This window comes from Euprymna scolopes, chromosome 18, assembly GCF_053919585.1.
Source record: "Euprymna scolopes isolate OS-2025 chromosome 18, ASM5391958v1, whole genome shotgun sequence".
In the NCBI taxonomy this organism is placed as follows: Eukaryota; Metazoa; Mollusca; class Cephalopoda; order Sepiida; family Sepiolidae; genus Euprymna; species Euprymna scolopes.
The window spans coordinates 106,977,731-106,993,850 of NC_136499.1; the positions used below are offsets into that span (position 1 = coordinate 106,977,731).

A 16,120-nucleotide genomic window follows, 5' to 3' on the forward strand; every position below is an offset into this window, starting at 1 on the left:
TTTTTCTATTTTAGGTTTTAAATTTTAAGATATAAATAATTTAAAAAAAAGTTATTTTAAAGCATTTTGCAATCGAGAAAAAAATTAAATTTTTAATTAAAAATAAAGATAAGAAATATGTCTTATAAAATAAAAAAAAAATGTTTTCTAATTTTAAAAATACTATTTTTTTTATTATTTAATTATTTATTTATTTTTACAAGTTCGACAAACAATTTTTGTCATCAACTTTTTTTGTTTATTCGTAACCAGGAATATCCCAGAAATCTTGCGTAGAAAAGAAAACTTTTAAAATAAGAAATGTTCCGATTTTTTTTTTCTTTTTTTCTCATTATATATAATCACTAGTCACATCATTGTAGATAAATAGTGAAATAACTTATCTTTAATATTATTTTTCAACGTTTCTGATAAAATAAAAATAGCCACCGCAAATAAATAAATATTGAACTTTTTTTTTAAAGAAAAAAACAAACAAAAGATTTAAAAAAACAAAAAAACTTACTTACAATGAGCAAAAAACAGTTATTGTTTTTTTATAAATATAAATTATAATAAATTTGTCAGGATATCAACACATTTATTTGTATAAAGAGAAAATACATAGACAAAAGAAATTAAGTTCTTTAATATATCTCCGATTTATTTCAGAAATCAGAATATGGGGAAAATGAAATTAGAAAAAAGGGAGATAATCGTGTTTTTATTTTATTGTCTCTTGGTCCTCCTACGATCTACGAATACATACAATTTATTATAAATATATAATTTATAACAAACACAAAACCGCGTATGTATACAAATAAAACCTATATTAATTCCGTGTCATTTACTGTTAAAATAATTTAAATTAGCCTTAAACAGTATTTAATTTAGGGATTAAATTGTTAACCCTTTCTAATCGTACGAAACTATAACTGCTACGTTTGTTCGCAAGAAGTACGAAACTAAATCGCTTTAATGTAATCTTGTTTCTGAAAAAAACTGACATCGTCAAGTATGGCAGACGATCCTTGTGGTTAGTAAGATTTTCTTGTTTTGTTGAATTATAAAATTATCGATCAAATTCGGTCGTGGTTTCCGCACAAGAACTGTTCGTTGTTTATCTATGTCGGCTGAAAGCAAATTTGTTTCGTTTTAAAATTGTTAAATTGCTTGAAAATCGAGCCGGTATGTCGGACGTAACATCGCTAAAAAAAAATTGGCTTCTTTTTCTGACTCATTTTTCTTTAACTGTTTTATCGATAAGAAGTTATTAGGGTCTTTTTTATTTTTATTTTTTTTATTTTCTCAAGTTTTGACTTTTTAAACAATCATTTCATTATTTAATCTCCATAAACCATCCAAAGGGTTTATTTCATAAAAACAACAAATAACCCCGTCAATCCTCATATCTATCCGTTGTTTCTACCATTCATTTTCATTCATTATTATTATTATTGGAGAAAAATATATTTCAGTTCTTCTTTCGTTATATCTAAAAGAAAGTTGTCGTATAATTAAAATTTGTGCTTGTATAGATCAACCCCGATGGCGGACAGTATTTGCCTAGTAAAAGCAGGGGTACTTATGCAGAATATTAGCTATTATTTATTTAATTTTATTATTTTGGTACTAGTGCACGTATTGATCTGTGCTGAAATAATAACGTTATTATTTAAAAAGCCATTCTTAATATGGGAGGGTATTTTGTACCTATTCTATACTTTAACCTTACAATTGAATAAAAAAACAAAACTTTAATTAAACTTGGAAATACGATTAAGAAATAGCGCGTAAGTGCACTCTGCACTGCCACTAGCACCATTATTATTATTATTATTTATTATTATTTTTTTTATAGGATTTTTAAGTTAAATTCAATTCTTACAGCATATTTCGTTTATTAAAACATTAGGTAAAAATACAGAATAGTTTTTAAAAATAAAAATAAAAAAATAAAAAAAACTCTCACAAGGTTATTTCGGCACGATCTGTATTTTGCGTAAGTACCAAAATCAGGTAACGAATTAAAATAAACCACACAAAATTAAACAGGTTCTCGAAATGGAAAAAAAATATTGACAGATTAATTAAATCTGTATTTAGTTAGTTCTTTGGTATTATTATACAAACACCGTGACAGCGTTAGGGTTAGGGTCAGGATTAGGGTTAGGGTTTAGGGTTAGTGTTAGGGTTAGGGTTAATTCGCTGTCACGGTGTTTGTATAGTTTTACCAGTTCTTTTAATGATATATATATATTTTTTTAAAAATAGAAGAATTTAACATTTCTAAAAACAAAAATAAAAAAAACAACCATAGGAAAGTTTGTTCGAATTTAGAATTTGACTTCATAAAAAAAAACAAAAAAAAATGTGTACTTGTCAATGAACGAATATTTCATATTCCAAAAATCACGTAAATTGATCAAGTAGTTTTTTTTTTTTTTTTTTTAAACAAAGAAATTTACGATTTTTAGCGATTGAAAATTTTTCATTGTTTTGAATAACAAAATCTCGGTAGTCGAAGTGAGTTGACGCCCTTGAATTTTAACACATAAAACAACGTAGCGGCTCCAGGCTTCCGCCTCTCTTCCTCAATTTGATTTTCGGTATTTTAGAAAAAGCGTGAACTCGAACTAGTAGATAAAAAGATATTATTTTTGTAGATTTCGGTGTGCTAAAAAAGAATCTGAAAACCGTATCCGTTGCAAATTAATAGTTTCGAAGATATTAATATTTTTCCAATGGATTATTTTCTTTATAAAATCAGCTATAATGGCGTAAGTCGGCTGATTACGCATGCGCACAGACCGAAGAGAAATCACATTTATTTTTTTTAAAAAATCAGCATTTTATTAGTTTCCGTAAGTAAAAAAAATAAATATCTCAACGCATCGTTGTATTTGTTCAAGTAATTCGGTTCTTGCGTCCATGTGCGCACGAGCGTAAAATGACTTGTAACAGTGCGGAGGAATTTTTAGCGCGCATTTTCAAAACAAATGTGGTTCATTTTTGTTACGTAGTTTTTAATGCTTTGTAATCGATCTAAAAAAAAATTCAGTTTTCATGAGCAGTTTACAAAAACATAACCGTTTTTCCGTAAGTAACGTGCCGAAATTTATCGAGCAGAGTAATGATTAAAATTTCACAAAAATTCTGTGTTTACATTGGCGGGGAGGAGGGGGGCGGTGTTGCGGCCGGCCGCAACAGCACCGCACCAACGCACCAGTGGCGCACGCACGCACCACCGCCTCCGATTTTCTTGGTTAGTTTTACTCTAACTGCAACAGCAACACTCGGCTTCTGGTATGATGAGAACGAATATCACACGGAAGACGTGTAGTTTTTTTGGGTGCTAAAACATTTTTTCCACTGTATTAATAAATTTCAGTGGCCGTCGCCATTCTTAACATGGGAAGAGGGTTGTAACACGCATGTGCATTAGTACATGTTCAGTTGGGGAAAAATATGGCCTCATAAGAGATTACCTTCGATAATAAAGGTCTTGATATCCAGAAAGCAACTTGTTTGACCCAAATTTAAGTGATATTCGTTTTCAGCATACCCGAAACCTATAAAACTCGTCAATTTAAGGATGAACGTGGAGTTGCAGTATAATTTTTCTAACATATAAAAAAATTACTTGATCAATTTATATGATTTTTGGAATAAGACATCTTCGTTCTGTCACGGGTACGTGATTTGTCTGTATTTTTTTGTTTAAATCGAATTCTAAATAAGAAAAAAGCTTTTAACTAGAAAGCAACAAGTTGGGGGGAGGGAGCGAGCGATGTAAGTTTTTTTTCTTCTTCTTCTTCTTTTAAGTTTTTTCCCGACAATTATCATAGATTGCAGAAAAAAAAATGTGAAAAAAAAAAAAACACTTTTAAGGGGGTTTATTTTCTCGTCGGAAAAAATTAAAAAAAAAAAAAAAAAAAAAAAAAAAAAAAAAAAAAAGCGGGGATTTAAAACGTGCATTTTTTTTTTTTAGGGGGGTGGACACTCTTGTACAGGTCCGGGCCGCCGGTTTTTTTTTTTTTTTTTTTTTCATTAACTGGGTTTTCAGTCGTTGACTGCGGTTCAAACCATTACATGATTTTACCTAGGCAATAATAACAAGGAGTACCCGGATCCCCCTTATTCTGAATATTTGATCACCACACCTCTTACACCTACACACAAGTGCTCTTTTTAGTTACAATAATTTCAGGCGTTTTATCGCCTCTAAGCAACCTTCACATTTATTTTCGATAGACAATTTATTGAAATAAAAATGTGAATCGTATATTTACTGAGACCACATGCAGCTTCCCGTTTCCCTATAGCATTAAAATAAAAATGAAATAAAATAATTACAAAATTAAATCCACCAGAATGAGTTTCTGTTTGTGCGTAAACATTAAGTCAGCCATTTTACTCTATTGATTAATAGTTGGAGAAAAAGAGTACTTCTGCAGTTTACGGACATGCTGAAATAATAACGTTATTAGAAACCTATTAATATGAGGAAATGGATTTTTTTTGTTTTTTTTACTATGCTGTACTTTCGCTTAACAATTTCATAAACAAAATTGAATTTAACTCGAAAATCCCGTCTAAAGCATAGACCGTTAACAGCAAAAGTACAAAAAAAAAATATTTTTTTAAATAGTATTTTTAAGTTTAATAAAAGTTTTGTTTTTATTAAAATTGTAAGGTTAAAGTACAAAATAGGTACAGACCCTCTCCCCTCCGCATGTTAAAAATGGCTTTCTAAATAATAACGTTATTATTTCAGCACAGATCAATAAGTGCACTCACTGCACTAGTACCAAAATTAGTTTGGAAGCCATTTTTTTTTTTTTTTTTTTTTTTTTTTTTTGTCCATCCAGTCAAAATAACTTGTTTTTATCGTTGTAATTTCAATTAGTATCCACCAACCACGCAAGAGGAATGTATTAGGGGTGTTCCTTTGCATTGCAAAAAAAAAAAAAAAAAAAAAATTTAAATGTCATTTTATGCATAATTTTATTTTTCAAGTATTTCAGATCTAGAAAGATGTGAATTATTTGGAAAAAAATTTTTTTTTAATATATACATTACATTAAACAATTTATGATAAAAGAAAAGAAAAATTCTGACCATATTTTCCAATGTTTTTATCGCGTGGCCGGTTTCTAGTATTGGATACATTTAACACCAAAAGGAGTAAAAATTGTTATTCTGGAGTCCTGCAGTTCTGTAGTCCTGCAGTCCTGCACCCCCTATGTTGCCCACCACCATATTTACCCCCAGCACCCCCCCCCCCGAAAAAAAAAAAGATTTTTCCTTTCAGGTATTACATGTGAGCAGTTTGAAAAAGTCAAACCAATTAGAATTGTAATTTAATGCCATTCTGAAGAATTGTAATTTGTTATTAAAATAATTATTCTAAAAAACTGTGCACCTACCCCCAAAAAGGGCACCAGCCTCTGCTGATTCCAAACAAAATAGTCATTAAGGATCAAGGAGGATAGAAAGCCAGAAGAAAAAGCACTGTCAGCACTGGATAAAGGGCGAAGAGTACTGCGACTGTGGGGAGGCTTATTGTCATCCAAATCCCAAATGAAGACCAATGGTCGTTGCCAGCGAGAAATCAATGGCAAACGGATGTTGGGATAACGCTTAGTTATCTGTAAAGATTATTGAAAGCAAGTACTGAAAATCTGGAGAAACTTGTCACTCAGACTCCACGGCCACCATCAGTTGTTGTCGTGTGTAATTGCTGTGTGAGAACTCCTGAGTAGTAGTAGTAGTAGTAGTAGTAGTAGTTGTTGTATTTCGTTTAGTCTGTATGTTTGTCCGTTCCACTTTTTCTCGGAAACTACTAGACCGATGTAGCTAAAATTTTGTATGGACCATATAAGGTGCAACGTCCAACGAACCAAATATTATGGTATCCGTTCGATACACACTTAGGGATTAATATGGATTACTATTTAATATAAAAAGTAAGCACAAATTTAATCATATATTCAACCCTCAATTTTATCAAAGCACTAATTCTGACTCAACGGCCTATAACTTTCGTCCGTTTTTAATGGACTAGAGTCTCGTAATACCATTACTACTACAAATGATAATATTAATAGAATTGTTTTGGATTGCCATCCCAATATTGATAACAATTCTCGAATTGTGTATTTCTTGTTCTTTTCCCATCCTAAAATAACCCGAAATAAATCACCTGTAATTTTTCGTGTTTTCTTTTTTTTTTTTTCTTCTTATGTTTAAAAGAAAAAAAAAAAAAAAACTGATGAGTAAACGCGTATTCGACCTTCACCTTTTGTTGCTTTCAAAGTATTTTAAGATTTCGTTGTTCTGCTATCAAAATAAACCTGTTCGTATCTCCTATGGGAGAGATTCTATTAGAGAACACCATAATGGTCATTACTACAGCATTACGAAGTAGTAGTAGATGGTCTCGTCGACATGAAAAATCGCCAACATTTTTTACGGGTCGATTTCACTTTACCGGCAGCAGTAGTATTATTAAAGTAGGGCGGACTTGAACGAGAATCACCCCCCCCCTCCACCCCACCCTTCGCTGGTGGGGGTGTTTATTCCGAAAGTCGTTCTTAATATGGAGGTTGAATGTTTTATTCTACGCTGGATTAAGTCGTAAAAAGAAACAACAAAAATGCCAACTTCAGAATACCGGTTAAAATTCTAGGGGTGGAGGTGATTCTCGTTCAGGTCCGCTAAATGTAATACGTGCCTTGTTTTGTATTATTCGAATTACTATTTAGGAGTAAAGTGTAGTATCTGTTTGGAACTTGAACATTATACATTTTTTATTATTATTATTTACGAAATAGAATATTTATTGAAATAAAAACTATAATAGTTTGGCATTAAATTTGGACCAAATTGTTTATAAAATAATTGTTGAGATAATGTGTTTTTTTTTATCGATGTATAAAATAATTTAATGTAAAAAAAAAATCGATTATCAAGACTTTCCAACATAAAATGGGATTAATAAATAATAATAATAATAATAATAATAATAATAATAATAATGACTCTTATTGAAGGAAATAAGTTACCGTTTGGCGTTTTTCCCAAAAGACGAAAAATGATAGAAAAAAAAAATGTACTTATGTAGATAGACCGTACTCAAATAATAACGTTATTTAGAAACCCCTTTTTAACATGGGGAGGGGAAACGTTTTTTTTTCTTTCTTTTTTTTTCTTTTTTTCTTTTCTTTTTTTTCTTTTCTTTTTTTTTTTTTTTCTTTTTTTTCTTTCTTTTTTTTTCTTTTTTTCTTTTTTTTTCTTTTCTTTTTTTCTTTTTTTTTCTTTTCTTTTTTTCTTTTTTTTTTTTTTTGCACTTTCAGCTGACAATTTAATAAACAAAACGTGTCATATAATTTGCATCTAACTTAAAATTACTATCTAAAAAAAACAAAGATCAGTTCGTAAATCCCCACAAAAAGTTGCAATATGAATAACGGTCAAATAAAAATAATCTTTTACTTTAGGGTGGCAAATTGTCATATTAAGGGAGATAACTTATTTCAACTTATAAAAAATATTTTCAATAATTTTAAAAGATTAAAAAAATATAATAAAGTGATCTTTATGCTCCGAAGCGTAAAATGCCTATTTATTTATTTTTGTGTTTTTTATTTATTTATTTATTTATTTTTTAGATCAATTTTATGTGCGTGATGGAGGGTAACGCTTTTTTTTCTGTTGAAAATATAAAATGTATGTATATTTTATTTACATGTATTAATGTCTTCTTATACATTAATACATGTCATAAATAAAATTACTTTTATGCTTTACAAACCCGTTTTATGAAGCTTAAGTGTCGACAACTCAAAAATCGAAAACTAAACACACAAAAAAAAACTCAAGTTCCAACCGATTTGTATCAGCTGTATTTTTGTTTAATGTTCGATTTTAGGATGATTATCGAGGAACACATTGTACCGATTTCAAAAGATTTTAAAAATGACTTGGGTGCCATCAGCTAGAATCGAAAGCAAAGCATTTTAGCACACTAGCCGAAGCCGCGTCCTCTATTGTTTGAGCTATCGACAAATAGATAAGAAAAAAATTTAAACCATTTCAAGCAACCTTTAAATTTGCGCATGCGTAAAAGTAATAGAAATATGTCAGCAAGTTGACATGAACATTTTGCATTTCAATTTACTGATATCTGTACGCGTTATTCATCCATCCAAACAAAGATTTTACTTGTTATAAACCGTCCTTTGTTTATGATTGGTATTTCCTGTTAATTTCATTATGTGACCAGTTGTTAAAGAGTTTATCAGTTAAATATTTTCACAGACTCGCATACATTTATATACTGTTTTATTTATCTAGAATAGTGGTGGTAGTTTTCTTCTTCTTCTTCTTCTTCTTCTTCCCCCCCCTCCTGCCAGACTTTCCTCGTCTTCGTTCCATATCCCTTCACCTCCATCCACAAATCCCGTCTCCGTTGTTAAAAATTGACACGCTGTCCGTTTTAACCTTGACTGCATAGTGCATCATCACAAGTTATATATATATATATATATATATATATATATATATATACACACACATTCTTGAACAACAAAAGTTCTTTCCGACACCGCGTCAATAGCCACGCGCGCATAACGCTCAGGCGGTGTCTGACAAAACACGCAGAAATAGAAATGGATCCGAAAAATACGTGTGTCTGTGTTATAAACAACGTACTAACTTTTTTATTTCTTCATTTGCTGCCGCTGCTGCTACTACTACTACTACTACTACTAGCGCAAAATAACGGAATTGAATTATTGCGTGTTTTGGTTTGTTTAGGAACATTCTCGTTTTTTTGTTTTGTTTTTGTTTTTTTTTAGCTTCGCTCTATTCCTTGCGCACCTCTTTTTTTAACCAAAGAACCACCACTTATCAAGGCTCAAAGACTAGTCGAGGATAAGTGTTGCATAATGGTTAGTGTGTTCACTCAATGGACCACTACTTCGAGTACCCCCCCCCCAAAAAAAACAAGGCGTATTGTTATTTGAGCATAATAGGCTATTATTTAGGATCATATCTAACATGCGATAGTGGGGAGTTGAGCAGCGAGATGTCTGTTCACATTACATTTAAACTTCTGCATGTTTGTACAGTCAGGAGGGCTAGAAACAGACAGGAAAATTCAAAGTCTCACAGTCGGAGGGAAGAAACTATCAGGATAGAATGCTTTCCGACATCTAGGAACCTCAAAAGTGAAGGGGTAGGATGTTGCTGCTTGTCGAGGGGGGCACAGGTGCTATGAGTTTATCGGAGCACATTCCAGTAAAGTACTTGTAAAACAGACACAGGGATGCAACATTGCGATGATGGGACAGGGGTTAGAGCTTGGTTGATAGTGCAGGACTTAATGCAGTTTACGTAAAATATATGGTTTATAAACAGACGTTTTGCTGAAAAAAAAACGGTTTTATTTACTTATTTCTCAAGATACACATAGATATTTCCCCAGTTCAATAATTTAACCATTGAATTAGCTATTTAATTTTAAAACAACTTTCTATGAATGTTTTGGATAAATTTAAAATCGCATATGCGCAGTTTTTTTTTTAAAGTATCCATAGACTGATGACATGGTGCAAGTCTATGGTTTCCTTGGGAGGTCCCTAGTGAACATAGATAGGAGGCTCCCTTACAGTCTCAAGTGACACTGGATCCCTTCTTCCCCGGTAGATTGAAGCAGAAATTGTGTCATATCTATCACTCCTCTGAAACTGGCTTTGGAGAAGCTGAGGACAATTCAACAGATGAGCAGAGAAAGACTGGTGTTATTTTCTTTCTTTTTAACTAGTTGCACAATTGGAAGATACTTGCAGATTGCCCGATCATAAAATGCACTTAAATATGATATTTTAATTTATGTAGATTTCATATTTATTATTATAAAGTTAATATTATGTCTGCTACATACTGCTCTAGTATTATTCATTACCATATCAACTAACAACAGATGAATATCAAAATTCTAAAAATCAACCAACATCTATGTATAAATGTATATTTGCACATGCTTACAAGAGCACTTCAAGTCAACTTATGCCTGCTAAGTTCTAATTATTTTCAATTTTGACTTCTTAGCAGCTATTTAATGGCTAAAAATCAAATTGAACTTTTTTCCACAGGTCCCTATATATCAAGTTTGTAAACCAAAAACTGACAATCACAGACGGACAAGGTCACTTATATAATTATTTTTTATACTTATAGACACTACTGTTTCATCCTTTTGGAAACATTGGTGTAGGAAGTCACGATTGCCACTGATCAAGGCATTCGAACCCAGCCAGGAAGTCATTTTTGACTCCAATAACCCCTGAGCCACTGTCAATTGCTACGAGAATAAAGTGACATTTCTAAAAACAACGTTATAAAGACTATCTACAGTGATCAAGCGACTGGGAAGAGACAATCTTGCACACACACACACACACACACACACACACAACTTTATAAGCGATAAAAAACTGTGCATTAAAGTGGCGATTGACCGTGGTTCATTGGTAACATGAGAATGCGGATACTGATGTCATGAGCTCGATCCTAACCTGTGCTGACGACGGCTAAAAGCCAGAAACACGCGTGTCCATAGGTATACTTTTATGCCATAAAATAATATATATATATATATATATATATATATATAGATTTGTAGTCATTGACATAGTCCTGTTTCGTTGTATCACAACTCATCAGTGCCGCTAGACTAGCATCTCTCCCAAGCCAAGGATTGAACCTAGAACCGTCGTGTTGACAGTCGGCAGTTCTCCCATTCGACCACAGAAGGGGCGCCCGCAAATAACTCGTTGGAATGTCTAATTAAATGGACATCCGCCACGACTCATCTATATATATATATATATATATATATATATATATTTTTAAGGATGGGCACTGTCTGGGAAGTATAAACTAAGCGGCAGCAATGTTCACAACTTCCGTCATTCAAACATTCTGATTTAGTGATGCAGGTTATCTCAATATTCCATAAGAAACTTTCACTTAGTGATACAAGCATCAAGTGAAAGATTGTTTCAGAAATCTGCTCCACGAATTGTCTAATGTCTGTGCCCGAATTGAGCATTTATTAGTTCTTAATTTCCTTCATTCTCGTGGGAATTGTTTGGTAGCCCAGTAGTGGCTTAGCAAATGGAGTCAAATGTGGGTTCAAATCTCCCAGTCAGCAGGAATTGTCATCCTACACTGGTGATTGCATAAGCATGAAACACTAATGTCTGTTGGTATAAAAGGATAATTATTATTTAATTATAAATATATAGACAGATAGATAAATAGATTTCATTAAGTGAGGCAAAATCTTTGTCCGAATGTCTTTCCTGACGTCAACCCAATCAGGTGATGCAGATCAGTATTTTTGAAAAACCTTCTCTCGACTAATTTAAGATTGGAGAGTGCTTCATGTTGTCTTTTGCTTTTCCATGAAAAAATAGAATTATTTGTTGGTTCTGTGTATCAATCGCTGTAGTAGAACTTCTGTTGGAAATATACTCAGTAGAAGAATTCCAATCGCCTAACTTGAAACAGAATACAGGACCAGTATACTCACATGGAGTATACTTTTGAGATACTGCTAATTTTGGGGTTTGTACGCAAGAACTAATATCTATTAACATGAAGTCATAGGTCTGGCCTTTCGTTTACTCGACATAATTGAACCTCGTTCATTGCTCTTACAGAGGGAATAGATGTTTGATTGAAGAAAGATCATTGTATAATTATAGTTAACTTTTCTGTTAGGGGCTGTCGCGGCCAGCTGCTTGGTCAGATCAAGCGTCTTCAATCTCTCGTTTGGTTGGATTGGACCTCAAGTAAGGGCCGAAATGGAGTGTTAGAAAACATATGACCCACTTTAAGCAACCAGGACACTGACTGCTTAACCACAAGGATCCCATCCTCAGACAGTATGAATCACCACACATGATCGTTCCGAAGAGCTGTTGGTATGTTTTACGGCCCTTGCCAACAGGGTTATAATATCATCATCTGTTTTTAAACATCCATTTTAAATGCTGGGGAGTTTTTAGAAATTGACTTCTAAATTAACCTATCTCTGGCCAGGTCTTTAGTTATTCCTCCATCTCTCAAATCCATCCTTATCGCTTCCTCTTATGTTGGCCTTTCCTTATGGACTGAACCTGTGACCTTGATTGTTCTACATCTATTAACCCAAGAATCTTTTTAATTGTGGCGATACCATCAAAGTCTCCTATTCTGCACACTCCCTATACTGTCCAGATTCAATCTTCCTTTGAGGTTATCAGACCTAAGCCTTTCTTTGAGTCACATTAGACATTCATAGTATCATTGTCATGCAACACATGTCCTCAACCCTCACTTCCATACATAATCACACTATATACACGTGCCTCTTCCTTTGGTTGACAGTGGTAATTCTTGTCTGGTTTATACTGCCAAACTACTCAATAAATCGACTAGACCTTTTATGAAAAGTGATTACCTTTTTAAAATGAGGAAGAGGTCATATGCTGGGAGATTATACCTCTTGAAATCCTTATAAAATTAATATTCACATCAAATAAGATGACACCTGATAAGTTTTTATACTCAGTGATAAAACAATCAATTATTTTCAAGTATGGTGGCCCTAGGATACGTTTTTTTTTTTTTTTTTTTTTTTTTTTTTTTTTTTCAGGTTACAATGGAGAATACAATGTTTTTCCAGACCCTGATACGGTGTTATTCATAATGTTATTTGATTATATACATGTTTTGGCATATTTTTCTCACTTCTGCTACTATACGCTTTTCATGAAACTGAAGTTGGCATCTATATTCACACAAGACGAGATGAAAGCCTTTTCAACCTGGCCCGTCTACATGCCAAAACTAAAGTCCGCATGGCTCTCATCAGGGAAGTGCTGTTTGCAGATGATGCAGCATTAGCGGCCAATTCTGAGGAAGCCCTTCAACAACTCATTGAGCACTTCGCCCATGCTTGCAATGAGTTTGGTCTGACAATAAGCCTCAAGAAAAACAAATGTCTTGGCTCAAGATGTCGCAACGTCCCCTACATATCCATTGGCGATCACACACTATCTAGGCTCCATTATTTCCAGCAACCTCTCACTGGACACTGAGCTAAACACCCGCATTGAGAAAGCAGCAACAGCTATGGCCTTCCTGGCAAAGGGAGCGTGGAGTAACAACATGCTGACCATAAACACAAAGATGAGGATATATCAAGCCTGTGTCCTCAGCATCTTACTCTACTGCAGTGAGACATGGACCCTCTACAAGCATCAAGAGCGCAGACTAAATGCTTTCCATCTGCACAATCTAAGAAAGATCTTAGGCATTACATGGAAGGACCGCGTTCCAAACAAAGACATTCTTGCCAAAGCAAATCTTCCAAGCATGTTTTCTCTCCTCTCCCAGAGATGTCTGCGCTAGCTGGGGCACGTTGTTTGCATGCAGGATGGCCGAATCCCCGAAGATATCCTGTATGGCGAGCTCTTAGCTGGCAGTAGACCAACCGGTAGACCACTTCTCAGATTTAAAGATGTGTGCAAAAGGGACTTAAAATCTGGCAACATCAACCCTGTTGACTTTGAATCCTATGCTGCAGACCGTGACTCCTGGTGGGTTAAAATCCAGAAATGTATCTTCCTGAGCGAGGAGAGAAGAGATGAACAGTGGGAGGAGAAGAGAGGCAGGCGCAAAAGGACAGCATCGGCAGAGTATGACAGAGAGTATCCCTGCGGGAAGTGCAACAGAATCTGCCGCTCCTGCATAGTTGCCACCACTCATGACAACCTTCAGGCGCGATTCTCTATCGTTTATCTAGCCGGAATGATGCCAACAACAATATTTCATTATATACATGTGTTTCTCTCTCTCGGGCAGTCCGTCGATTTCGACGATGACGCAGAGGTCAGTTAGTGTCCGTGTCAAAGGTGCCATGTGAGTCCGATGGGAGCTCTTCAGTAAGAGCACGACCATCATACGCCAGTCGCCTGAGTCCAGAGATCACTCCGCGGCTTCCAGTCTATCAAACCTGCCTGTACGCCCTCACTCCATCCCCATAGGACTTTCACCTCATCTCCCAGCCTAGGTAAAGTAGGAATAAGCAGCTTGCCCAGTACTGCTAGCACCCTCTCTGTTGAAAGCAAAAGGGCAGAGGCAAGGACGGGTCAGGACAGTGTGCACACATGCAATCAGCCGCATCCGATGGCTGAGGCAAAGTCGAGTTGTACATCATCATTGTTAACCGCGTCAGCACTGCGGTGCTGGTTCATCTGCTGTGCAATCCATTGGGATTCCTTCCTCATCCGCCAAGAGCATCGTTGATCAGGCTTGGATTTTTGTGACCCTAAATAGGGGGGGGGGCTAGTGGGTACTACACCTTGCCCAAGGGTGACCCAGCACTGCAACGACTAAGAGGTAGTGACATTCTCCCCCAAACCCTGGAGCTTCCGCACCAGGGCCTCGTTGTCGCATGTAGTTTTACATCATACCTAGGACCTATACATGTCTATTATATACTGTAGTGTATTTTGTTATTAATTTTTAATATGTACTGCATAAATTTTTGTTTAGGCCATACGGCGATTTCACCTTACGATCCCAACCTTGGAACTGATTAATGCTGTATCCCAGGGTTCTACTGTAAGTCAACTCTGTGGTCTACACTAAAATAACCTCAACATTTCTATGTATATTCCAGCAAGACTGGCAAAGAAGACAGGGATTTCTTTATTCTAAACTTCTGTGCAATACCTGTTAGGAGGGCTGTTTGTGTTCAGTTGGACTTGTTTTGATTTGGTCGGACTCTGTCCTGATTGCAAGTCTGTCGTTTGATGGAAACTTCTCAGAATAAAACCTTGTTACTTGTTTGAAGCTGGAGTTGTGGTTTTGTTTATAGCAGAAATTTCTTTTGTTATAATTTTCTTATCACTTTGTTTTTCCTGGGGATGGGGCATTCTACCGGATGCCAAACATTCTCCCATTATTTTAGTTACTCCAACCAAGAGATCTTTTTAAGATTCTAACCATCCCTTTAAGTGCAATTATTTGTATTTCTTTTGCACTTGGTTCACTGGGTATATTCGCCAGATAGTTTTTGAAATTGTTTTTCATTAGCCCAGTTGCTCCTATAATGACTGGTATGATTGATACCTTCTTAAGATTTCAGTTTCTTTTCATGTCGTATATAAGACCTTGGTATTTTGTTATTTTCTGCCTCTCAGCTCTGTTTAGACCAACATCATTAGGGATGCTGACTTTAACTAGGGTTGCCACTTTTTCCTTCTTATTCCATATCACTATGTCAGTATGGCAGACCATGTGACTGACGCTGTCATGCACCAAATTGAGAAAAAGGCAATGAACAAACTATCACAGCCTGTGTAGCAAATACAAAGACGGGTTCAGTTTAAAGATAGGTCTTTACATTGCATTTGCGAGTGATTTTTCTAAGTTGTGATTAGAAATAATAAAACGCTTCTCTTTTAGCAACTGTTTTTTTGTTTTTGTTTTTTTAACGAAGGTTGTTTAAAAAAACATCTGAAGAAATTTGAATGTTCAAGTCTCAATATAAAGTTCGGTGCATATTTAGAATTAGACTCATGTTAAAAAAGTACAGAAAAATCTTTGACGTACATACTTATGGAATGAAGATGTCATACTTCAAAAATCACAAGGTTTAACTAGGAACTTTTCTATTCGGTCAGTAAACGAAAATATTTAGTTGTCAAAGACTAACTAAATATAAATTTGTCCATAGAGCCATGAGAAGTTTCAGAATGATTTCTGGTGCTACCAGATCAGGCTGTTTGAAGATATTAGCTTCCTGAGGCGAAATGCACTTTTTGTTTTTCTACTTCCTTTTGCAAAACTTAATTTTGTTGTACAAAAACAACACCCCACCCTTTTCCTTCTTCCCATTCCCCTTTCTCTTTCTATCTCCCCCCACCTCCTGATGGATTTTCTAACTTACAATGTACCAAACATTCATACTGTAACCCTTTTCCCTCTCCCATTGCAAAACTCATTCATGTTTTGCAGGGCAGGGAACAAAAACGATAAAATTCACTATAAAACAACCAAACACAACACTACAAAC

General features: G+C 34.5%; 1 protein-coding gene across 3 annotated transcripts in view; it reads left to right on the forward strand.

Moving 5' to 3' along the window:
* Positions 1-776: 776 nt before the first annotated feature.
* LOC145297741 (mannose-6-phosphate isomerase-like) overlaps positions 777-16,120 on the forward strand; it is a 137,561-nt gene continuing 122,217 nt past the window's right edge. The window contains exon 1 of one of the 3 annotated variants that reach the window (XM_080143965.1): positions 777-1,018. In XM_080143965.1, the coding sequence (XP_080000091.1) occupies positions 1,000-1,018 (19 nt within the window). In that variant the 5' untranslated portion in view covers positions 777-999. Of the gene's footprint in view, positions 1,019-3,246; positions 3,676-5,751; positions 5,952-16,120 lie in introns of those variants that run through there. The other 2 variants (XM_080143964.1, XM_080143966.1) reach the window with 2 other exon arrangements.